At 43.3% G+C, this 17,943-nt stretch overlaps 1 protein-coding gene across 5 annotated transcripts in view; it reads left to right on the top strand.

Annotated features, from left to right (window-relative positions):
* The window catches only part of LOC144755819 (ADP-ribosylation factor 1-like), a 161,385-nt gene that overhangs the window by 80,789 nt on the left and 62,653 nt on the right, over positions 1 to 17,943 (top strand). For 2 of the 5 annotated variants that reach the window (XM_078645106.1, XM_078645109.1), the window contains exons 2-3: positions 1,043 to 1,084; positions 2,232 to 2,397. In XM_078645106.1, the coding sequence (XP_078501232.1) occupies positions 2,250 to 2,397 (148 nt within the window). In that variant the 5' untranslated portion in view covers positions 1,043 to 1,084; positions 2,232 to 2,249. Of the gene's footprint in view, positions 1 to 1,037; positions 1,085 to 2,231; positions 2,398 to 17,943 lie in introns of all 5 variants that reach the window. The other 3 variants (XM_078645104.1, XM_078645107.1, XM_078645105.1) reach the window with 2 other exon arrangements.

Below are 17,943 nucleotides of genomic sequence, written 5' to 3' on the forward strand. Positions count from 1 at the left end.
TGACAGCCTCTAGGCAGCAGTCAGTCAATTAATTGCCGATCACAGTGGGTTTCCCTTGAAATGGCACATTGTGTCGGTCTAGCTTGTAATGGAGGTGTTTTATTTTGTTGTTTTTTTTTATTTCAATTGCGTTCCAGTAGCTAATGATAAAAAACAGACGCATGAATGCTGGTTTTGGCTCTTATTTATATTCTATTAATAGAGTACCGTCAGACTATTGGATTTTTAATTTTAAATGTAAAACATTGGTTATCAACACAGTGGTGCAGGAGAGAGATCAACATGAGACACCCATACGCAGCTCAGTAGTTTGTATTCTCATTATTTCGTAATAATTAAGAAACTGCAGTTATTAGTAGTAAACACAGCAAGGGGGGCATGTCTAGGAGACCAGAATATTGACAAAGGCTTCCACTTCTAATGCTGTGTTATTGCATAACTAACTGTGATATGGAATGATCACAGAAGTGGGTAACAAGTCTCTTCTGTGGATATGAGGGGCTCGAGGGCTTTGTGATTTCTCTGGTGTCTTATTTTTAATGGCTTTGAAGAACAAGTCTATTTTCTCTAGCATCGGACACTACTGGTGCGTGTAACCTCAGTATGGGGTGACTCTGCCTATGCATAGGCAAACATTTCAAGCGTGGGGATGGTGTAAATCAGTTATCGGGCACACCTAGTTACCACAGTGTGATGTATCAGTCCGAGGACCACGTTCTGATGAGACCCTATGAATGGTTCAGGGTTCAAATATCGTCAATCCTCCCAATTGGTGGTTGTTGAGGATTAACGCATGATGCGGCTGATAAATCAGTTGGATCCTCTTTCTCCCTTGATTTTGCTTTTATAATTATCTCACAACCATTTGACTTTTTACAGTGCCTTGTACGCTATATATTGTAAATATTGCTATGAGCATTGCGTAGTCTGCACTATGTTCACTAACGTTACTGTGCATTATATTTTACTACACTGGGATTGTTGTAATATATTTGTAACAAATTCATATTTTTTTTCTTTTGTACATTTATTTCTAGAACAGAAGTGTATTTCTAATCTGCCTTTGGATTCTTCTAAAGTTTAGGTGAGGTTTCCGGATTCAAATGAGTCTCACGTGACTGTTTGTTCAGAATATATACTTTGTCCCCCATCCCGTCGTCTATAATTATTCTGCGTTATGAGAACATGCACTTTTGCAAAAAAAAATTTGTCTGCCTGTGCATAGGTAATGAATGATACGTGTGCACCGCTTCGGTCTATGCATTAGTGCTATTAAACTTTTGTGAGGCCGTTTTTATTGCAGTACTACTACAGTGTGGGCACTGAAGTGCTTGCCTACTTGGGCTGCAAGCTATGCTGTGCAGAGGGTGTGGTTGGAAGGGAATTTAGGTGGTTTTTTCCGCCCCTTTTTTGATCCTATGTGGATAGCATTTACATATCGTACATGATGACCACTGAGGTGCAGTTATCGTGTTATAGGAAGTAGCACTTAGCAGTGTGGTGGATTAAGAGGTGTATTTTTTTCATCCGTAATTTGTTAAAGGACTAATCTTCAATAGAAGTTTGTCAATAGCAGAGATAAACGGAGCTTGCTGAAGCACCAAGCTATCCTCTAGTACTGTGGTTCTTAACCAGTGGTCCGATGAACCCTGGAAGTCCATGAGGCCTATTCAGCGAGTCAGCCCCGGTCTCACAAAATTGAATAATAAAATTAATGTATATGCAAATTAAAACATTTGATTGTGAGTTAAAGAAAATATTTCAGTATTTTTTTGTGTGCTTTGTTTTGAAATTCAAGTCGAAGACATTGCTTAGGTTGGGGAACCCCAGCTTGCTATATTGGCTTAGTGGGGGTCCCTGAATTCCAGTAACAATTAAGTGGGGGGGTCCAAAGAAGCCAATAGGTTAACAACCGCTGCTCAGACAAGAAAAATCTGAAATAGTCTTCTGCAGGAAATCAAAATTGTTTTTTTGCGTTAACTTGGAGTATGATTCTCTCATTCGTGCTCTAGTTTATAGGACTGATACCTCAGCGCTGGGACACGTCACCTGACGTATCCATGCGCTATATAAATCTCAGTAGTAGTAGTAGGTATAAGCTGCAGTCTGATAGATGCTGGCTACTAACTCATTGTGTCTTCGTTTTTTTACTTTAGTTCAGTAATCTCTTATTTTTTCTTGGAACACAAACCCCAAATAACCATGCTTTGAACTGTTCTGCTTCTCAACAGGTCTGTTGAAACACTACAATGGGGAACATCTTTGCAAACCTGTTTAAAGGACTCTTCGGCAAGAAAGAGATGAGAATTCTGATGGTGGGGCTAGATGCAGCTGGAAAGACCACCATTCTGTACAAGCTGAAGCTGGGAGAGATTGTTACAACCATCCCAACAATAGGTATGCAATTCCGTCCTTTCAGAAACCTGCTTAGCCTGCTTTTTGTTTTTTTAATCTGAATAAATGTGTAGGTAGTTTTGATAAGCACTGTATAAAATTAGCCTTCCAAATCACTAGTAAGTACCATCCATTGTGCATATGCGGTGTTGTGTAAACTTCGCTTTATCCCAGCCCAAAAGCTTGCTATAACATTTTCACTCCATGGTACTGATCTTTAACAAAATTAATTCTTAGTCTCCAAAACAACACTATTGGTGTGCACACCTCGATTGCTGATAGTTTTATCCATTTTTTTGTGTGGCAGATGTGAGTAGATTTCCACTTTTCTTCTTGAGGATCAGAGGTGTACTCTTGGGTGTGAGCAGAATTTCTTCTGATACAATTGTACTGCCATGTCTTGATGTGAATGGTGTATGTTGTGAGAAAAAATAATAGAAATATATAACCAAGAATAAATGTGTTATGTATGGCCTGTACAGCGTCTGGTAGAAATTTGAAGAGTGCCATAGGCATATCGGAAACCTGTTTACATTAAATTGAATAAAATGTAATCGACATACTGGGCTCTCCCAAAAAATTCAGCAGCACAAAGAAAATTTAGGTACTAATTGCAACACCTCTTGATATAAAAAATGACTGACCAATTATACAAAAAGATGGTATAAAAAGTGCAGCGATAGTGTGTATCAAACATGCACCAAGAGGATCGCATCTAATGAACAATGACTGGTTTGCTTTAGGCTCCCAGGAAGGCCTGGAGGCAACCCCTAATCTCTCTCTGCTAGTGGATAGCGGCCCAGCTGAAAATGAGACCGAAAACCTATCCATAGCTAGCGCTTTAAATCAAAGGGGTATGAAAGAGGGGGCAATCCCCAAACAGAAGACTAATAAACAAAAGACCATTAAATCCACCACTCGCAAAGGGAAAAAAGCCCATATTAGCAAGAATCAAGATCCAATCAATCTAGATCCTGCGCTCTTGAATGTGAGCAGCAATCCAGTTGCTCATACCAATGACTTTAGGGGAGGGCACCAGGCCAATATCTGCCTACCATTAAGTCTCCCAGACGAAACCGTTTTAGATAGCAGCTTGGAGGAAATTCTGGAACTAAGTGGTGTAGTAAACAATCAAGTTAGAGGTAGTGAGGACAGTAGTAGCCTGAGCATGGTTAATAATAACATCCTTGAAATGCTAAAAATTCTGCTCGAACCCATCGAGGTTAGGTTACGCTGTTTGGAAACAATACTAAAAAATATTCATAAAGATATAAGTGCCCCTAGCTTTAACTTGAATAATAAAGTTCCTCTTGTAAAAACTAACGAACAGGCCACCCGTAGCTGCTAAAAGTGTCCCTACCACTAATCAACCGCCAAAAACTATACCAACACTTACTACTTTATCAGTTGGGGCGGGAGTTTTGTCAGCCCCACAAACTCTTAAACTACAACAGGATAAAGATAACCCCCAAAAAAGGGAGGTGCGTAGAAACATACACTTACCCCCAAAAGCTGCACCGTATGTTGTGGTTCTCACTGGAGTCCCTCAACTAGATGCAAAATCAAACGAAAATAATGGGGGACTTGTAAATAAAATTATTCACTGGCTGAATGATAGCTGGCGGGAGAGGGTAGTTATCAGAAGTAATATTCTGATGGTTGAAAGGGCTCCTTGGATTGGGTATAATAAAAAAAGGTTACACGGCGATTGTGTGGTGATAACATTTGAGAACCCACGAACTGCCGAATATATTACAACGAGACCCCCAAGAAACCGTGGTCTGTCCATTACGGCCAGGGCACTATCTTATTTTTACCCTGAGGGTGAACACCCGGATAACAGGTGGAGTTGGACTAGGGACAACCGACACCAAGGAGGTAAAAATGGTCTGGTTTTTGATAGCAACCATCATAACACACAATGGGGAGGGAGGAATGAAGATGGTTGGAATGTAGTGAAACATAGAGGGAGGCCTCCTTATTTCCATCCACAAAGTTATGACCCAGGATGGTTAGGCAATCTGCAATTTCCTCCGATCTTTCCGTGTTATAACCGGTTTGATTGTTTGGAAGCGGTGGATTGACTCCCCATGACAAAAGAAGAGGTTTTTAAGACCACTAAACCTGTAGACTTGGGGCTGATAAACCTTTTGGGGTGTGAGGAGACACATGAAATTCGAGCGGTGGATGAGATTACACAAGGGAGTCAGGGTAGACAAACTGGGGCTATTGCAGAAGCGTTACCCATAGAAGAATATTGCAAGGTGGTCTTTTGGAATGTGGCAGGTTTAAAACAGAAAATTTCCAATCCATCCTGGGATGATGTCATTGCCGACGTGGGCATACTAGCTTTACAAGAAACCTGGGCCACCGCACCGATACACTTCAATGGCTATAAAACTTATTTTACCCCTGCGGTGGGGGGTGCACACGGAAGACCCAAGGGAGGATTGACTGTGTATATATCTAACCTGCTAGTTTATGAGAAGATCTCCTTTTCCCCTGGATCCAGTTACTATCAGAAAATAGTGATAGACACAAGGAAGGGTCCAAAGATTGTTTTTCTTAATTTTTACAATAACTGTTTAAGTAGCATGATTAAGGATGTACTTGTTACTATAACTGTAGACATACAGCACGAATTTGATACAAAAAAAAGGGGTGAAGTTATGGTATTATGGGGGGGTGATTTTAATTGTACTCTGTGTAAAAAGGGTCAGAAGGGTATTTGCGGCCTGATGTTGGAACAGGATATTAACTTGACGCATTTTGAACATACCCTATTAGGTGACTCATTAAATGAGATGATTTTTAATTTTGATTTTGGATTTACAAATGAGTTAGCCCACCACACAATGCCATTTGTTCCAACTTTTGTGGGGCGGGGGGCTTCGTCTATTATTGATTTTAGTTTGTGTACATATAACTCTGCGGGCAGATTGATTAGCTCTAGTATTATGGACTTACCATTAAGTGACCACTACCCACAGGTAGTAAAAACGGAGAACCTATTTGCTGCACCCGATCATATAGTAGGTTCCAAGTATATGGTGCAGGATGTGAAGCTAGGTACCCAAAATGGTTATAGCCTTAAATGGAGTAGAGTGGTCCCGGTTGATTTTTTTGTCCAAACTACTGAATAAGTGTATGAGTAGCTTTTTGATCTGTTTGAATGAGCATGCCGAGAGTAATGAAATCTTAACCCATTTTAATATCATTTCTACCACAATTAAGGAGGCGTTGTGGGTTGCAAGGAAAAACTCCCTAAAGTCTAATAGGAAATGGTTCGACAAGAAGTGCACTAAAGCCTTAACAAAGCTTAGACATGCGATTCACAAAAGACCACGGGATGTAACCCTAATTAGAAATTTGAGGAGGGACTATAACATAGTATTGAAGGACAGGAAGGTCTCGATAAAAAGGGAGGCTTGGGATGAATTATGTGCGGCGTCACAATCAAAGGATCCGGCAGCTTTTTGGAGGGTTATTAACACCCCCCTCCTATATGAAAAAAAGGCACGTATGGAAATCGCCGTTCCAGAAGACGAGTGGGTGGCTGGCGCACTTTTCCTCCCTTTATAGGGCTGTGGAACCAGTCCTTGATACAGGCCAGGACCCTATGTTGATAAATTTAGACACCTCTAAAGTCTTGGTTGTAACCCTTCCTGAAGTTCTTGCGAGCTTGAAGGCAACTAAGGGGGGTAAGGCGGATGGACCAGATGGTATACCAGCAGACCTCTATAAGGCTAACACCGAATTATGGGGGCCATTGCTAGTCCAGCTTTTTAATGTTGCCTTGGCAAAAGGTCTAATTCCTACTTGGTTTACATCGATTATAGCCCAAATCTTCAAGAAAGGTGACAGGCAGAATTGCACGTGCTACAGGCCAATTTCTTTATTGGACTCTTCCATAAAAATTCTGGGGAGAGTGGTTTTAGTTAAGTTGCAAAGCTGGGCAGAAGACCATGGGGTGCTAAGTGATTTTCAATTTGGGTTTCAAAGGGGTTTAGGGACTATAGAGCAAGGACTGAATCTGTTTATCTTGCAACAGAAGTATATAAGGGTTAAAAAACAACGTCTATACCTCACTTTTGTTGACTTATCGTCCGCTTTTGACTGTGTGTCACACAATAAATTGTGGGCAATTATGGCCGAACTGGGGGTAGACAATGCTATTATATGCTTCTTGAGAGATCTATATTCCGGGGCCACTGCAAGTGTCCGACATGGGAAAGATGGAGAATGCAGTAGACCATTTGGGATTGGTCGGGGTGTACGCCAAGGGTGCGTTTTAGCCCCCTTTTTATTTTTGCTATATATAAATGGCTTGGAGAATCGCCTTGTGCAAGAGGGTAGGGACATGCCTATGGTGGGTGGGAGGCCTGTCCCTGCCCTGATGATGCTGTTTTGATGGCACGCACCCCAATGGCACTACAAACTTTGGTTACATCTTTTAATAGTTTCATGCTTGGCTTAGACTTGAAAATTAATTGCTCCAAAACTTTGTCTATGTATTGTGGGTCAAGAACAAGCAAGCATCTGAAGCCAATTTTTATAAATTCCAATCCCTTAGAAAAGACCTCCACCTTCCCATATCTGGGAATTTTGTTTCATGAAAGCGGCTCATGGACTACTGGAATCTATGCTAGATCTCTGTTGTTTTCCAAAACTATCATGGCCTTACAATGTTTTATGAAAAAATTAGGAAAAAAAACCATAAAGGAAATTTTAATTATTTATAAGGCGACCTGTTTAGCTGTAGCTACCTATGGATCAGGTTTGTGGGGTTACTCAAATATTAGTTCAATTCAAACTATGGAAAACAAGTTTTTACGTTACATCTTGTCCGTGCCTGAAAGTACTGCGACCATGATATGCCATGCTGAATTGGTAGTGCTTTATGTTACTGATACGATTAAGATTCAGCCAATCTTTCTTTGGCACAGGGTTTGGACAAACGATGAATGTGTGGTTAACCGGGCTATTTTAAAGGACATTTTAGCATTGGACAATATTAATGATTTCAAATGGATATGCTATGTCAGAAACTTTCTCGAAGAATTAAGCTGCGCCCAATACTTTAAGGATCCCTTATCAATGGCATACATATCAAGAAGAGACCTGAAAAATTTGTGTATTACCTATCTCAGGGACAAAAGACATTTAGAGGAGGCGAGAAAAAAGACTGTTTCCGCTCATCAGGATATTTTATGTGGAGAGAAACTACAGCCATATTTATCATTGTATATGTCCAACCATGAACGTTTCCTTTTAACCCGGTTTAGACTTAACATTGTTTTTAGGGTATTATCTTTTCCTGTGATGAATTGTTGGTCGAAAGATCTATGTTTTTGTCCATGTGATGTGTCCCCACAATCTGATATACATATTTTATTTTTTTGTAAATTTTATACTTTTTTCCGAAAGAAACTTATCATCCCTGTTCTTAAAGATTTAAATGTATACAGATGTCGCTTAGCGTTTTTAGAGTGCCAGAAAATGGAAACTGTTTTTATGGTAGCCTCATTTGCTGAATTTTTCAAATCAGTTTTTAAATGTCGCAAATCGATTCAAATGAACTAATTTTTTATGTTGTATACATGTACCTAATTTTGGTGTGTTTTTTTTTTTTTTTTCTTTTTCTTTTGTGTGATTTTAAATAATGATTACTTGACCCCTTTGTAAATTGTACCTTTTCATGCTACTTTTATGGTTATTTTTTGCTTTTTAACCGAATAAAGTATTTGAATCTAGACTGGTTTGATAGTTTTCTAGGTATGTATGGAGACAAAAAGATGTGAAAGATCGGATACATAAGCATTATATGCTAGTGTATGGATGGATTGTGTGTGTGCGCTAGCATGCACAGTGTAGCCTGCTCACACCATGTTTCATCAATGTAGCTGTATACAAGCATTTGTGTAGCAAAGTGTGAGACATTTCCCAAACTAGCATTTGGATCTCTACCATCTTTAGTGTGATATGTTGTATACTTCATATCTGATAGACTTCTAGCCACAGAGCCCTTACTTTAGAATCCTCCCAAGGCACGAGACTGGATTGTGAAATTATTTCATAGCATGGCAGCGTTCCTGCAGAGGGATTCGTGCGACTCAGTATAGGCCGCCGAATGTGACATCAACTGCGTCCACTTAACCCCCTTGGCGACGTCTGTTCCTTTTCCGCTCTTGCAACACTGATCCATAGCGGGCCATTCTACTCTTCTTGTCTAATAAACAGTGTGCCAACGATGGCCACTTGGTGTAAGCCCTGTCGCTCTTGGAAAAGACCGAGGTCAATCACGGATCCATATACTGTCTGTTTATAGTGTCTTGTTGAGCACCATGATTCAGTAGACTGTGGCTCCTGTCAGCGTATCCAGCAGGTGTTTATGGAACACTGTATGAAACTCCTTGCTGCAAAGCTTTGAGATGAACTGCTACGGCGTCCGTCTTCCCCGAAGCAGAGAGACAGTCGAGGAGTCACTGGTGAGGAGCCATCGCCTTCGCAGAAGGCGCCGAAGACCCAACGTGCTAAACGTAAGTTGGACGTCGTCTCACAACTGCCGGTTGCAGAGGCATCTCGGGCGACTCCTTGCCTCCCTGAATATCCTGCAGCCGGGACGAGCTTCGACCAAATAAAAAGAATATCTTTCACTTCAATGGTTCTTTGATCCTCTGACTCCCTCTGGTGCGCTTTCTAGACCCATGCAGCGGGCCCCCTGAATCCGTTAGCAGTATGGACGCAGGGTTGGTGCGCAGCCCTCTGGGGTTCACACCTTTGGTGTCTGTATGTCTTTAGCCTGCTACGCCGCCGACGGCGCGTGTTGCGGATCCCATTGCCTTTCTAATTCAGATCCTTTTCGGTCTCTCTTGTTTTGCAGGTGGAGAGGAGGGTGTGGGGCAAACTCTTTTGGGTACTCTTGCCCCACCTTCCTTGGAACATTATTGGCTGACTGATCTGGGGTGCGCTAGTGGCCTGCAGGCCTCCCCAGCCTCAAGCTTGCCCTCTTCAGTATATGCCATTTGATGGTGTCCATCTGTTTGGGGAGCAGGTTAATTCAACTTTGCGTCAGTTCAAAACTATCTGATCTGATTAAACCACTTCATAAGTATAAGTATTCGTAGCTGTGTCTAGGTCCAGCCTCCGGGCCGCTTTCTGCAGGTCTAAGTTCCAACCTGTATTTCTTCTGGTGGTGCCAGCACCTTTTCTTATGTGGAAATAGACTTATTCTGTTTCTTTTTGCCTTTCAAACCTTTCATGGTTTTACCTCTTAATTCCACTTGTGATGTTCAAGTGGGTGTCACTCAATGAGTGCCGTTTTTCTTTCTCTGCTAGGTGCAGAATTATTCGCCTTTAGTTGTCAGCAGCAGATACTGCTGTTTATTTGTAGGAGTTGGCCAGTTTTCAGTGTTATTCCTTTGCGGTGTATACCATGCCCCTATGTTGTGTTTATAGTACGCTTTCCTTCTGCGTTTCTGTCTATAACCATATACATTTATGTATGTGTGTATCATTTTCTGCTTGCATGTGTGTTTGTATTCCTCACATGTATATTGGAGTTTATGTATATATGTTTTGCAGCGTGAATCTTTCTGGATTCACTATGCTGTGCATTATTCCGCGGTCTTGTGGTTGGGTCCGGAATCGTAGTCATTTCTTTAGTTTTTTTTTCTGTAGCCCAGGTGGGCGTCGGCGTCACACCTCCTTGGGTGTATTTCCGGTGACGTCGGCATGCTTCCTGCGGAAGCTCCCACTCTTGGGCGCCATCTTCAGATTCTTTTTTTCCGCGGTCGGGTCTGGATCGTTCCCGTTTGGGCTCCAGACATTTTTGGAGAGCCCCTACTATAGTTACTACTATGAGGAGGAAGAGGACAGCAGGACTGACGCCGGGTCGGCGCCCTCTGAATCACAGGAGGTGGATTATCTAGATGTCGGCACCCGAAGCCCAGAGGAGGCGGTCGACACATATCCCTCGAAGCCCTCGCCGCCGGACGACATCGGGGCCTACAACTCAGTGATAATGTCTGCCGCAGCAGCTTTCAGACTCGAGCTCGACGAAGAGAAGCAGAAAGCAGACTTCCTTCTGGAGACATTGCTCCCCACACAAACAAGGAGCCAGTACCTGCCAATGCTCGACAGCGTCTTGGCACAGGGAAGGGAAGCATTCAAGGAGCCCGCAACATGCAAGGCGGTCACTCCCAGAACGGAGAAAAAATACAAGCATTCCTCAAAAGACCCACCCTACATTCAGGGCACGGACTCATCACGGCCACAGCAAGAAAGAGGGCTAACGTGCCCACTACTTCTGGGCCACCACCAGATAAGGAAAGCAAGAGGATGGACCTGGTGGGCAGGAGGATCGAACTGAATGCCGCGACCCACTGGCGCATGGCTAATTCCAACGCCCTGATAAACAGGCACATGTACCAGATCATGGAGGAGCTGGGTCAGTTGGTCAAAAACCTGCCCCAGGATGCCAGGCAGAAGGCCGAAAGATTGGTAGAAGAGGGGAAGAACGCGGCAAATTCTTGCCTCAAGACTGCCCTGGATGGAGCAGACACCTCCAGCAGGCTCATGATGATTGGCGTCACTGAAAGAAGACACGCCTGGCTCAGGATTTCAGGTTTCAAACCCGAGGTGCAACACAGCATCCTGAACACACCGTTCAACGGCGAAACACTGTTCGGAACAACAGTTGATGAGAAGCTCAGTCAACTGAAAAAGGATAACGAAACGGCAAGGTCCATGGGAGCATTGCAGTTCAGAGGCAGCAAAAGGGGCACCCCGTCACGGAGGCCCGACGGGAGAGGTGGAAACCAGCCAGGTACATCACACCAGGCTTTCCAACAAACGCACCAGGCTGACTCGCAGGCTCAGCAGGGTCAGCAGAAGCAGTCCTGGCAGTACCAGCCAAGAGGCCAGTCCTTTCGAGGGAGAGGAAACAGACGTGGACAGAATAAAAGAGGGGGGCAGCAGCCCGCCTCTAAGTGACTTCACAAAACTCCGTGTGCCCACCCACAGAAAAGATCCCAGGCGGCAGCACGTACAGAGGGATCAGGTGTTACACAAACTAGACACCTACGAACACAACACCAGTGGGAGGAAGATTAAGATTTTACCTCCAAAAATGGAGAGAAATCACATCAGACAAATGGATCCTCAACATCATCCAATTCGGATACTGCATAGAGTTGGAGGGGAGGCCAACAAGCAGAAAACCAAAAAGAAGACCACTAGCAAACAAACAACTAGAGCGTCTTCAGGAAGAAGCAAAGGAACTCCTGCAGAAGCAGGCCATAGAACGGGTACCCTTCAAGGAAAGAAACAAGGGAATATACTCAACGTACTTCCTGGTACCAAAAGTAGACGAAACAATGAGACCCATTCTGGACCTAAGGTTCCTGAACAAATTCATAAGAACGCAAACATTCAAAATTACCTCCCTGCAAGAGGTGCTCCCGCAATTGCAAATCGGGGACTTCATGGTCACGATAGACCTCAAGGACGCCTACCTGCACATCCCAATGAACAGAAAGCACAAGCATAAGCTCAGATTCACCATCGGAGAAAGCCACTACCAGTTCATAACACTAGCCTTCGGGCTAAAATCAGCACCAAAGGTCTTCACAAAGTGCCTCGCAGCAGTCGCAGCGCACCTACGAAGGCAAGGAATACACGTATACCCTTACCTGGACGACTGGCTAGTGAAAGCAAACTCATACCAGAAATGCAAGCAGCACGCACAAACAGTGACGAGCACGCTCATAAACCTGGGGTTCTCCATCCATTGGAAGAAATCATCAATGGAGCCAGAACAAGTGAAGATCTTCCTGGGAGCACAGATCAACACCTTACAGGGCAAGGTGTTCCCCAGCAAGAAGAGGGCGCTGGTGAAAGAAACTCGCCTCTACCGGAAGGGACAAGCTCGGACAGTGAGGACTGCTAGCAAGATCATGGGCATGATGGCATCATGCATCCACCTAGTACCAAATGTACGACTCCACATGAGACCCATTCAAGAATGGCTACAGGAGCAATGGTCACAAGCTGCAGGTAGGAGGATCTAGTGGTTGTAACGCACTCAGTGCAGAAGGAGATGACATGGTGGAACATGGAGAACATAACAAGGGGAAAGCCTCTAACGCCCCCAACACCAACAGTGACCATCACCACAGACGCATCCCTGAAGGGATGGGGCGCTCACATGGAGGAACTCAAGGTGAGGGGACTGTGGACGCCAGCAGATGCGACAAAGCACATCAATTACCTAGAATTGAAGACAATCTTCCTTGCACTGAAAGCTTTCCAAACAAGGCTGTACAAGCACAAGGTATTGCTACAAACCGACAACACCACAGCGATGTTCTACATCAACAAGCAGGGTGGGACACAGTTAGCCACGCTTTCAATGCTAGCGCAGGAGATATGGAGATGGGCCATCCCTCTCAAGATAGACCTGCTAGCCATACACCTACCAGGGAAGGACAACATACAAGCAGACTGGCTCAGCAGACCGACATCGGCATCCCAGGAGTGGGAGCTCAATGCTCAAGAGACAAGGTGGCTGTTCGACAGATGGGGAACGCCATCAGTGGACCTGTTTGCCACACGCCAGAATGCAAAATGCCAAAACTTCGCATCCAGACAGCCCGAGGAGGGGTCCCTGGGGAATGCCCTATGGATAGATTGGTCCAGGACATTGCTTAAGCTTTTCCCCCCGACACCACTGATGCACAGAGTGCTGAGCAAATGCAGAGCGAGCAACATGACCCTGATACTGGTCGCGCCGCAGTGGGCCAGACCGACATGGTACTCGCAGATCATGGAGATGACAGTGTGCACCCCACAGATTCGGCAAGAGGAAAGACCTGCTCTCCATGCAGAACGGAGAGGTGCTGCACCCAGAGCCAGAGAGCCTGAGCCTGGTGGCATGGCTCCTGAGGACATAGAGTTTGCACACTTGAAACTACCAGAAAGCACCCTGAGGGTTCTTCGGGAGGCACGAAAGCCCAGCACTCGGAAGTGCTTTGTTGCGAAATGGAAAAGATTCACAATGTGGTGCAGAAAAGAAAAACTTCACAATAAAATGAAGAAGGACTCCACAGTGCTAAAGTACCTGACGCACCTGCTGGAGAAGAACCTTAGCTCGTCCTCGTTAAAAGTTCACTTGGCAGCGATAGTCGCCTACACAAGGGGAGAAACGTGCAGGAGTTTCTTCACATCACAGGTGGTGAAGAGATTCCTGGAAGGAGCGAAAAGGATCGCACCACCCAAGCGGGTGCCGCCACCTGCATGGAACTTGAACATAGTCCTAACGGAACTCATGAAAGCGCCCTTTGAACCACTTCACAAGGCCTCCCTAAAGATGCTAACTATGAAAAACGCTTTCCTGGTTGCAATAACGTCCTTACGCAGAGTAAGCGAACTTCAGGCACTGACGCTACAAGAACCCTACATACAAATACACAATGATAGGGTTGTGATGAGGACTGACCCACACTTCATGCCAAAGGTGGTGTCCGAATTCCACATGAACCAGTCTATACAGATACCAAGTTTTTTCCAAAAACCAACCAGTTGCGCAGAGCGAGCTCTGCACACCCTGGACGCCAGAAGGGCAGTCATGCACTACATTGAAAGGACGAAGGGACACAGGAAAACAAAACAGTTCTTTGTGCCATTCGCCAACAGTTTCATGGGCAAGGCAGTAACCAAAGAGACTATTGCACGATGGATCGCACAAACAATTCAACTCTGCCACAAACGTGCAGGACAAGAGCTAGCAGAGGGGACACGTGCCCACTCCACTAGGAAAAAGGGGGCTACAATAGCCTTCCTGGCTAACACACCCATACAAGACATCTGCCTGGCGTCAACATGGGCTTCGGTGGACACGTTCACGAAGCACTACTGTGTGGATATACAGATGAACAAGGAAGCACAAGTCGGACAAAAGGTGCTCCAACACCTATTCAATAACCAACGCTCATCTTCCACCCAGCCGCCACAGAAATGAGAAACCGCTACAAAATCTATGCACCGCATAGTGAATCCAGAAAGATTCACACTGCAAAACGAAGTTTTCTTACCTGTCGGTATAGTTTTGCAGCTTGAAGATCTTTCTGGATTCACTAGCGAACCCACCCACCTCCGCCAGAAAGATGAGGCTGGAGAGAGAAGAGGTGGTAAGAAAAGATTAAAAAAAAAGACTTTAAAAGGACAAGAGCGGTAAAATATCACCTAATGGAACATTGCCATTACTTTGGAAATGAAAGAAACACGGAAAAAAAGAACCCGAAGATGGCGCCCAAGAGTGGGAGCTTCCGCAGGAAGCATGCCGACTTCACCGGAAATACACCCAAGGAGGTGTGACGCCGACGCCCACCTGGGCTACAAAAAAAAAAGAAAGAAAAGACTACGATTCCGGACCCAACCACAAGACCGCGGAATAATGCACAGCATAGTGAATCCAGAAAGATCTTCAAGCTGCAAAACTATACCGACAGGTAAGAAAACTATTCGTTATATATATTCCCAAAACACAGTTCACCAGCCGTTGCTCCGCTATGTTACGGGTGCATCCTCGGCGCACGGTGAAACACGCAATTATATTCCACAACACCAGTCTCTTGATCTCAGGAACTGCTACAGTAGAGTGCACTCTCAAGCCATACCAGGGGTCAAAGCTTTGCTTAAATTAAGTTTATTCATCCGTTTCTACAAATGTTGACAAACGCGTTTCAGCGTTTCCGCCTTAGTCAGTCTCCAAAACAACTTTACTCTATCGTGTTTAAATAAAAACAGTGCTCATAGTTAATAAACATAGAAAGTGTCTTGTGCATGTGAATCAAAATAAACAATGGACTTCATTTTAGCGGCCATCTTGTAGTGGTCCTGAATACGTCCTAATGGATATCATACCATTTATATTTCATTGGATCATAATTTCCATATTCATTATGTTGGATTCAATTATGCCTCCAAAAATAAGCTTCATATACATTAAATATTGAAAACTGAAACAAAACCATTCATAATTAATATAATATACTGTTTTGTTGCCAATTAAATTTGTCGTATTCATTGCATACCACATTTCATATACTTCATTGGCATCATGATGTAATGAGCATACATAGCAGAAATTATATATGTCCGTCATTTCCACTAGTAACGGCTTTTCCTATCCCTGCCAGCTTTTTCATGCCGATATATACCATTCCATTTGGCATATTCGGTTAGGTCTTCATATGTTTAGCCTTGTTGGCTTCACTTGAGTAATGTTTTTTTGTACCCCATAAGGCATTGGGGTGATTCTAATTTTTCATTTCATCTTCTTGATGATGTATATATGTATGTATGTGTGTGTATATGTGTATGTATGTGTGTATATAATTTGTCTACTCCGTGGTGCGTTATGTATACACACACACACACACACACACACACACACACACACACACACACACACACACACACACTTGTCTTCTGTATTACAGTTCAATTCCTTTACATAGTGACATTGTCTATCCTGCCACTGCTTCTGGTATTGCCCTTCAGTTAGACGATGTGTACCCTGCTGTCTGTGGTTGCTTTGAGTCCTGGTGAACTTTCCTACTTCTGGTAGTGCTAGCATTACGGGCCAGGAGCATTTTATATTGTATTCTTGGTTCCCTTATCTACTGTTGATACATCACGTGGTCTTTGCAATACCATTGCACTGCATTTTGAATGCTCTTTTCTACTTTGTAGTGGTATAACGCTATAATATTCTTGTCTACTTCTATTCTGCGGCAAAATCCATGATAAAAAAAATCAATAAATGCACATTGCAACTAAAATAGTAAATTGCATGGTAAAATACCTTTTTAAAAAGATTGTTGAATAAAAATCCTTCTAAAACACAAATATTGATTTACTGTTTAAAACCATCACAAATTATTAACTGTACTGAAATTTGAAACAATTATGCCCAAGTGTGTGTGTGTGTGTGTGTGTGTGTGTGTGTGTGTGTGTGTGTGTGTATATATATATATATATATATATATATATATATATATATATATATATATATATATATATATATATATATATATATATATTCTCTCCAGTATTAGGGGTGTCTTTCATAGATTCACATGCTTGAATAATTGCTCGTCGTCTAAGTGGGAGTCCCACGGTACATAAAATAGTAGTAGAAACATATATACATGAAGTACATACATATATACATATAGATATATACATAAGTATATAAAAAGATATCAAAATGGATCCAAAAGAAATAAAACCTTAAAATACCATAGAACAACATTAGCCCATAGAAAGCATTGAGGGAGAGTTCACGTTGCCCATAGAAAGCATTGAGGGAGAGTTCACGTTAGTAACATATCCATGTCATTATAATCCACGTTCCAGCCAATCGGGCTGTAACACCCTCTAGAACCTTCTCCTCAGAAGCTCAAGCCCTCAGATTTTCTACTGCACGTCGTGTGAAGGGAGTCTCCCTGAGCTCTGCTCAGGTTCTTCATTCTACAAACCACCTATCTTCTACAACATGTCTTCTACAAAAATCTTTATTCCAGCCTTGTTCTGCCTGTGGTAAACTTAGCCTTTTCCATGAGGACCCTCATAAAAAAATGCATCTACTGTTTGTACCCGGACCATGAGGTGAGGAACTGCATGTTTTGCAGAACTTTTTCTTCAAAGACCCTAAAGGATAGAGAGGCCCGTCTCCTTCTGTGGCTACAGAGGTTGAAGACTTCAGACAACCCCGTGTCTGGTATAGAGTGTGTCTTCCTGACATTCGTAGACCTCTCTGAAGCGTGGGTCAGAGACCGAGCTTCCTTCTCCTTTTCTTAAAAAGAAGCTTGTGGACGCTCCTCTCCCAAGTCCGTCTCCCCATTGGATCTGCCGGCCTTTAAGCCTACGGGACCTAGTTCTCTGCCGTCGCAGTCCCATTCCGTGCCCTCGTCATCCAAAACGAATGCCAGACGACAAGATCCGTCGACGTTGTGCCTACTTCAACGACGACCTGCTCTGTCGACTACGACGTCTGCATCGTCGACGATGCACCAAGAAGTCAGGCCTATATCATCCATTGTGAAGATCTCGTAGACGGCGAAGAAATCCGTCTCGTCGACAACCTTACCAAAGAGTCATTCGTCGAAGGATTCGTCGACGCATCACTCGTCGACGCTACCACCTTCGTCGACGGTAGCCTCGTCGACTTCGAGAACCTCGTCGACGTCAAAGTCAAGTCAAAGATAGCTTTATTCGATTTCAATTTTAAAACCATAAAAGCACATATATTACATAATAAAAATATTTAACAGGTATAGAATATTCTAGTCTGTGGCTAAGTACATTCTTTTATAACGAAAACATGAGCACGAGGTTAAAAGGACATTTCATCTTCTGACAGCTAAATTTTTTCAGAAGGGCTGGTCTACAATTAAAATAGATAGGGTTTCGCTTTATTTACAAAGAGAGAGCCAGAACCTCAATTCATAGTTAGTCTACATCTAATTTCATTTTTTTAAAACA

The sequence above is a fragment of the Lissotriton helveticus genome, chromosome 5_1, assembly GCF_964261635.1.
Source record: "Lissotriton helveticus chromosome 5_1, aLisHel1.1, whole genome shotgun sequence".
Taxonomy (NCBI): Eukaryota; Metazoa; Chordata; class Amphibia; order Caudata; family Salamandridae; genus Lissotriton; species Lissotriton helveticus.